We start from the raw sequence: 8,264 nt of genomic DNA, 5'->3' as shown, positions 1-8,264 counted from the left end.
CTAAAAAGCCACTAAAACCGTTTTCCCCCTCATGCTGCTGATGTCGTTTTTGTTGTCTGTTAGCGCAAGCGGCTAGTGCGGCGTTAGCTTCCTGCGCTCCCTGTGATTAGACGCGCAAGAGTAGATCGGTAGCTGAACAGGGTTGTACATTTAAGGTTTAATAAGTGGATGAGGTAGATGGTGTATAATCTAGTAGGTAGATCGTAATTTGTGTGTACGGGACAAATTATAGGACTGCAAGACTATTTTGTAATTGTACATTAATATGGTTGCAAAGATTATAATGAGGTTGTGTTGGGTATAGTAAGTACTAATATAACCATTATTTAAACACAACATTCAATTATTTGCCTTAAATTTTTTTTTAGTTCCTACAGTGTTCACCTGATTTGGATGTAAATTAAATAAAAAAATGATACTGTAGCAGGGACATTTTAATAGCTTCTATGAGCAGTTCGTGTGGTTTGATGTTCAAGTATTCGACACTTGAAAAATGTCACCAAGATGTGACGTATTGGCTTTTGTTAATGTAGTCAGAATGGGCCGCATCTTCCTGGACCACATCGGCGGAACCGCCTGTTCTCTTGCGCCAACTGTGACACCATCCTGACCAACCGCTCCGAACTCATCTCCACCCGATTTACGGGCGCCACCGGCAGAGCCTTCCTCTTCAACAAGGTAAAATGACACATACACGCTTGTAATACGGTGGGGCAAATAGGTAAGGTGTCGTAAGTAACATTTAGTATACGGTAGTCATACATACATACTTACATGCGTCCAGGTGGTGAACCTCCAGTACAGCGAGGTCCAGGACCGCGTGATGCTGACGGGCCGACACATGGTGCGAGACGTCAGCTGCAAGAACTGCAACAGCAAGCTGGGCTGGATCTACGAATTCGCCACCGAGGACAGCCAGCGCTACAAGGAGGGCCGAGTCATCCTGGAGAGGGCGCTGGTCCGGGAGAGCGAGGGCTTCGAGGAGCACGTGCCCTCGGACAACTCTTGAACACGCCGCGCCGCTTCTTTGCCGCCACCATGCCCGTTGACTTCACAGAAAGAAACATTAGGGGTAGGTTTTTCACTCCGGCTCCTTTATCGGCGGTGCGGAAAATGAACACTTGCTTTAGATGACGCCACCAGTTGCTGCAGTCGTGTGCTTTATTTGGACTCAATGGCCAGACACGAGCAAGCGACCGATTTAATGATCACTTTTTGATTTTCTTTCCATTGTGACTTAGTTTTTGGGGAAAGGCAAATTGCTTTCTTTCTAAACTTTTGTTTCCGCATCCGGTGCACTACATTTGTACACCGATATCTTATCCTTTAATTAATCTTTATTTTAATTGTTTTAGATTTTCTTTATAATAATTTTATTTCTTCAGATTATAATTTTTACTGCGAGCAGAGGAACATACTCTGAATATTTCCATACCCGCCGTACGTAGCTGTAGTCCATGGCGGCGTCATTGTATCCAGCAAAATTAGACCAACCAATGGAGTTAGCGTAGCATGGACGTAGCTCAACGTCCACTCTATTGACTCAGCCACTTCAATAACCGACGAATCCAACCAAACCACAAAATCGGCCATTTTCTCAACAATAGATTGATTGATTATTAACAACCAACATGACGTCACCTGCCTTGATTCCAGCGCGGATCTTCCTTTTATTAGCGCAATTCAGTAGCGACAATGGAAAGCGCCTTTGACGTCGACGTAGCTAAAGGTGATTGTTAGCCTCTTGCTGGGTTTAATTACGCTGCATTCTTCTCGCTGTTACGTTGCTAACCGGGTCACCGTGGAGCGCGCGCAGATACGCAAGCCCGTTAGTTAAGCTGGCTTTGTGCGCTCGCAATAACAGACGGCATTCTCCACAGGTCTCCTTGATTTATAAATGCACGTTTGTCGTATTAGTTGAGCTTAAGATACATTTTCAAGCGCTAACAATCATCCGTGCCCAATAAGCCCGCCGTTCTTGTCATTTCATCTCTCCTTTTATAAAGAAAAATATAATACAGTGGTGTCTTGAAATAAGAGTTTGTTACGTGACAATGATCGTAAATGAAAACACTCTGTATTCTTTATTAAAACCAAAACAAATATAATGTAAAGCACAGAACAGTTTGTGCATTATTCGAGGCTGGTGTTGCTTCTGGTGTAACCATATTGGCCACCAGGAGGCAGTATTGTATAATACAGAAGACCACAGTCGTTGACAGTTTGGCCAACTGTTTTCAGCAGAGTAACACGTAGAGTACCACGTTGTGATTGGTCAACTGCTGGTCACATGACATATAGACGCCATCTTGGCGTTGGCCAAACTCTTGTCAATGGCCCTGATACAGACACAAAATTGTAACTTTTTCTTCAACTACTGCTCATTAGTTGCTGTAATATTAGCCATTTTCATAAAGGGTTATTTAATAATAATATATGGTAATATACACCTGTGGGTAATATTATATTATCTGTTTACATGTTTTCTTCCATTTGTGTTCAAATGTCTGTTGTTGAACCATCAATGCTAACCATTAGCATGTTGGTATTTTCCATTACATGTTAGCATTAAGTTACCGTAAGCCGGGTCACTCATGTTTCAAGGCACCACAGTTTTTGGGGATGATTTTGTAAAAAAAAAAAAAAAAAATGTTGATTTATTTTGAACTTGAATATTTACGGATGGTTCCAATGTTTTTAATTTGCTCCCCGATTGAGTTATTTTATTTACGTGTGCATTTTCAATTTTGGGGGAGGGAGTTTACTTGTGATTTAAATATATAACTGTATTGGATTTTGTTCCATGTGTGGTTTTAATCACTCAAGTGTGATCTGTAAAAAGTTTTGACATTGATAGCACCTCATCTGCTGCATTAGTGATTTTTTTTCTTTCCCCCACTTCAAAACTTAAATTAAGCTAGCCTTAGCTGGCTCACAGACACATTTTCAGGAATAGTTAATTTCACACTTAGTGTGTCTGACCACCCATTATTTGTAAACAATCATTAAAATAATAATAATTACAAATTTTTCATAATGTGACCATGACCCTCGTTTTGTTGGCTTTTACTCACCGTTCAGCATTTTTGGGGATATGGGTATGGCCGCCCTTCGGCCAGCAGGTGGCAGTGAAGCATCACGACCTGTTTCAGACCTGATCCTGGGCAGGCCTGATGTGGATGTGACGCACTCCACAAGGTAGAATTAGAGAGTCACTGCTGTGCAAAATGAATGCCAGTCATGTTGCTCCCTGGAGCCAAAGAAAATGAATGGCAAAATTATTTTTTATCCTCCCACTTCCAATCATCATCATAGGGAAGAGCTTCGTTTTGGGTTTTTAAATAGGGTCTTAGGATGATTCATTCTAAATCCGCCCACTTAATGTCGCAAGAGTTATTCGTAGCCTTCATTGTGTGAGGAGAAACGACATCACCTGACAAAATGTGCTGTTTGGGTCAAATTGTGATTCATATTTGGCATTGTATTTGACAGCAATACAAATTCAAATAGCCTAAATCTCTCTTAACCTGAAATGTGATTACTTTTGTATAGTTTGTATGCACTCCGGCTGTTGCACGCCATAAATGTGTGTATTTTTTTTTTTTTAATGGTGGTACCAGTAGCATTCCCGAGAACACTCTATGATCCAGCCACATTGGCATAGATTTCCGCAGAAACATGCACCTGTTCGTCTTTGAAGAGTCCAGGGGGAATTGCAAAGCAGCGAAAGAGTATCAAAATCATCATTACCATCCAATCAATCAGTAAATAAATGAGCAATGTAAAACATACACTTAACCTTCACTCAGGATTAATCCCCCATTAATGTTTCAAAAATGGACCTGTGTCATACTACGTGTGTGTGGAAAATGAACAGTATGTAAGGAGACTCCATCTTTCATCCCAGAGAGTGAGAGCGCTCCTGCTTTATAATTCATTGCAGTCTTTTTCACTTTGTCCCCACGTAACCTCAACAAAGCATGTGGTGTGATAAGCATAATGCCCGGCTAAGCATGTTAGGCCCATTAGTTTGCTGGCCTAAGAACAACCCAAACAATAACAATGACTGGAATTTTTTGGCAACACACTGTCCTTACTCTGAAACATGGAGGAGGCTTGGCCTATTCTGAAATGGCATTCATTAGCCCTGATCTAAATCCTATCGAACATCTGTGGAAGGATTACTTAGGGGGGGCTTTAGAATACTCACCAGGGCTAAAGCCCCCATAAAATAGAGCTAGTGACGCCACTTGTAGAAGTGTATTAATAGCGGAGGATGTGCATTGTAAAGTGATGTGCCGCGTGCTGACACATCTTGCCTTAGTCAAATTTGAGCTGATATCCAAATGCAGAGGATGATCCTGCAGCGTATCGGCTGCCCAAAAAAGATCCAGCCACTACAATTGGACCCTTAATTGGCACATGATTCATCGTCCCGGAGGGGAGATATTTTAGCTTATCGTTGACTCCTGGGGATGTCAACTTTGTGGCCCCCTTTTCCATTCCCTTAGCAGTGTGCGCGCGCACACACACAAAGCAGTGACATTCTGTCAGCGGGGAGAAAATAGCATGCTTTCCATTGACATCACTCCACATCCCGTTGCTAGACGACAGCGGAGACAACATTTGTTACTATGGTGACTGCACTTCACCTTCAAAGCTCCTGACCTTTTTTTTTTTTTGTGCCTGCGGTTGGGGAGGGAGGGGGATGAGAATCGCACTGTTGTGTAACACACCATTCTGTCATTCCACGCAAAGTTAGTGCCGATAAAGTAACGTGAATAATCATTAAATACAAACAAATTAATAAAATATGAAAATCAACGTAAATAAATGTTAATGTTATATGATAGAGTGCATAACATCGAAGCAATTTAAAAACTACATTCACAAGGAAAAAATCACTAAATATGAAAATAGAGGAGTAGAATAAATAACATTCTAAACATACAATAAAAAGATTTGATTAAAAAAGAAAATCAATACAAAATATCTAATAAACCGGTGGCTTAATTCATTTAGTGCCCCCCCCCCCCCCCCCCACACACACACACACAAATAACTTGACGTATTTCATAAAACAAATACAATGGTGACATAATTAAATAGAATGAATAAGACTTGGAGATTTTGTGACAATTTCAATTAAAAGCCCAATATCAAATGTTGCGCCTTCTGATGTGCCCGCCTTGGCCACATGGGGGCAGTATAAAACTGACAGTTCTCATTGAAGCGTTATTATGAAGCCCACTAGCGTTCTAGCCAGGACAAGCCATGGTACAATCTAATTGGCTGCTGCCTGGGTGCACCAGCCAATCATGTTGCAGTAGGGTATGCCTTTCCTAGAATATTAGTGGGATTCATAGTAAAGCCACAACTTTTTTTCAGTTCACCAACACAGCACTAATAGTCATTTTTACTTATAGGATAAGATTCCCGCTTCTATTTGGGTTTAAAAAAAATAGTTGGTGTTAGCACAAATTACATTAAATGAACATATAAATATAAGATATAAATCTTTTATGTGTTAAAGTAGCCAAGCAAAACTAAAATACAGTAATACGACTCACCCTCCATCTACGTAACGTGACAGCGAATGCTCAAGTAAATCGCGTCACTTCCTGCATCCTAATCTTGTCAACATCCCGTCGAGGCTGCTCTGTTCTCCTGCAATCATCAAGTGTCACCCCAAAAAACTTTAAAGCCAAAGAAAAAGCAAAACAATAAGTATACACAAACACACAAATGAGACTTTTGAATGGAGTCAGAGTCCATTTAATCTGGTGTTTTTTTCTCTCTCCAACATCAACTCACCATGTTTACCTGAGGGTTGTCAATTTAAGAGGTCCAGCACCAGCAATTTAAGTGAAAACAAATAACAATAAAACATAGAATAATAATAACAAAGACACGTAATACATTTAAGCTGATTTAACGTGTTTCATGTCGATTCAATCACAGTGATTGGAAAGCACAGCGGCTCCAAACGTGATCTTTCCAACAGACAATCAGTGGATTTCCTCACATAGTAGCGCTACCTTGACTTGACTATATGTCCCAATTCATCGTAGGGTGCGGCATTAAAACAAAATAAACGCCTCCCTCAAATAACCAATTACAAGTGGCCTCCTATTTCCATTTTAGGGGAAAGAAAACTGTAATCATCTCACGTGAGGAGCTCCTTGGAATTTCCTTTTAGCCTATCGTGTGCACATGCTATCGAAAACATGTCGATATACTGTTCATATTGAAAAGAAAATAATGCATTGTTCAAAATATGCCTGCCTCGTCTGCATTGGAGTCAACAAACGCCCGCAACCACTATTTGAGGACATACAAGTCTTGCTTGATTGTGCTGAAAAGATTGTTTGTTGCCATGTCGGCGGTCTGCTGATTTGCTCAAGCTTTGCTACAGAAAGCTGCTGTTTCGGGCATAAAACTAAAAGAGGACACATTTTCCATACAGTGGAACCTTTTTCCTGATTAATCCGACTAAAACCAAATCGTACGAAGACCAAAGCAATTGTTTCCATACGAAATCATGGAAATCCAATTAATCTATTCCAGACACCCACAAATATGAACAAAAAATAAATTTCTGAGAAAACGGCGAGTTTTACGCACAGAATGATGTGAAATCGATGCACATGACTGATGAAGTGAAGAAATGAACACCGAACATCACTTTTACCTTTAAGGCTTAAAACAGCAAGAAGAAGAGACATTTTCGTTCCTTGCTACAGGTTCTTTCTTCAATTCGATTTCATTCAAACGTATCTAATTTCTCACTGCCTTTATAGCCGACATTCAAACTGTTGGATCATATTGTGGAACAAGTGGTCTACCAGACGGTTAACAACTGATTGCATTCACAACACTCCCCGGTCTGCTCCGCAACACTCAAACTATTTTGTGTTTGAGTGTGACTGCTAAATAAGCCACCATGCGGCCAAAGACAGTGCATTGAAACTGCTATTAAGACTGTGTGCTTTTATTTTGAAGGTCTGAGCCATGCTAATCGTCGCGAAACACCGGAATAAGTGCTTGCGTGATGCAGTGCGCTTTTCACAAAAGTCTGTCTGTAACTGCGTTATGCGGGAAAATAATCAAAACTATCCATCCATCCATTATCTGAACATGAACAACAAATTAGGTAAATAAGTGCCTGGAGAGAAAATACACAGCTACACAGTAAACATACTGGCAGAAATTAATTGGCATGTTACCACATAAGTCAACTGAAAGGAAGGGCTTATGTTATATACTGTATACATTTATTTTTATTTTATCAACAATGTTCTTTTTTTACACAATAAAGGGCTGAATTTCGATTTTGAGCTCTGCGCATTAAATGTTCTCAAAATGACTTCTTTTTTTTTTTTGTCTATTCAGCTTTGCTAAAGGACCATACAACCCATTCAAAAATAATTATATTGTAAAATGTTTATACTTAGGTTTATATTGTGACATAATTAATTACCGCGAATGGATTGTATTTATATTGTGATATGAATTTGAGGCCATGTCGACCAACCCTACATAGGGTTTGGGTTTGGGTTTGGGTTAGGGTTAGGGTTAGGGTTAGGGGTTAGGGGTTAGGGTTAGGGTTAGGGTTTGGGGTTAGGGTTTAGGGTTAGGGTTAGGGTTAGGGTTTAGGGTTAGGGTTTAGGGTTAGGGTTAGGGTTAGGGTTAGGAAGAAGGGACTGAACCCTTCCCCTCGCAGGATAGGGGGAATATCCCCCCCTCCTGGAGCGGAAGGAAGGTGCACGGTCCTTCCATCCACGGCCTCTCTCAGGGCCATAGTCCCTGTCCTGTTGTACAGGTCGACGGCGTCCATAACGGACTACTGTCCACCCACCGTCCATTGTTTGTGTTTGTGTATCTGTTTGTGTTGTGCGTAAATGTATGTTGTATGTGTGTGTCTAGGGTTTAATATGTATAATAACTCAATAATCAGACTTATTTACTATCATAGGAGTCGCCTTTGTTATATAAGTAATAAGCCCCCCCCCACACATAAAACACACAATCCTTAAAAGAGAAAATAAAATTATAATAAAAATAATTTTTTTGAAAAATTTGAAAATTTAAACAAAAATATCAATTTGTAATCAAAATATCAATAATGGTGTGCCAAAACGACGTTTCGGCTCATCCAGAGCCTTCTTCAGGTAAATGGCACAATGAAAATGCAATTAAGCTCTTCCTGGCGAGAGATGTTGTCTCTGCAACGACCAAACTCCAACTGAGCAGCTGTGAGTCTG

The 8,264-nt window shown here is 40.4% G+C and overlaps 1 protein-coding gene across 1 annotated transcript; it reads left to right on the top strand.

Moving 5' to 3' along the window:
- The first annotated feature begins 538 nt into the window (after positions 1-538).
- LOC147162366 (protein yippee-like 5) lies at positions 539-7,331 on the top strand. Its single transcript, XM_086095437.1, is given in 3 exon segments — positions 539-569; positions 572-678; positions 785-7,331. Coding segments are annotated over 3 exon segments (363 nt in total). The 3' UTR covers positions 1,010-7,331.
- Positions 7,332-8,264: the final 933 nt, after the last annotated feature.

This window comes from Leptonotus elevatus, chromosome 14 (genome assembly GCF_054856555.1).
Source record: "Leptonotus elevatus isolate MCC_2025b chromosome 14, RoL_Lele_1.0, whole genome shotgun sequence".
NCBI classification, from domain to species: Eukaryota; Metazoa; Chordata; class Actinopteri; order Syngnathiformes; family Syngnathidae; genus Leptonotus; species Leptonotus elevatus.
Note: the sequence above shows the minus strand (reverse complement) of the source record. Positions and strands in the feature narration are given on the sequence as shown.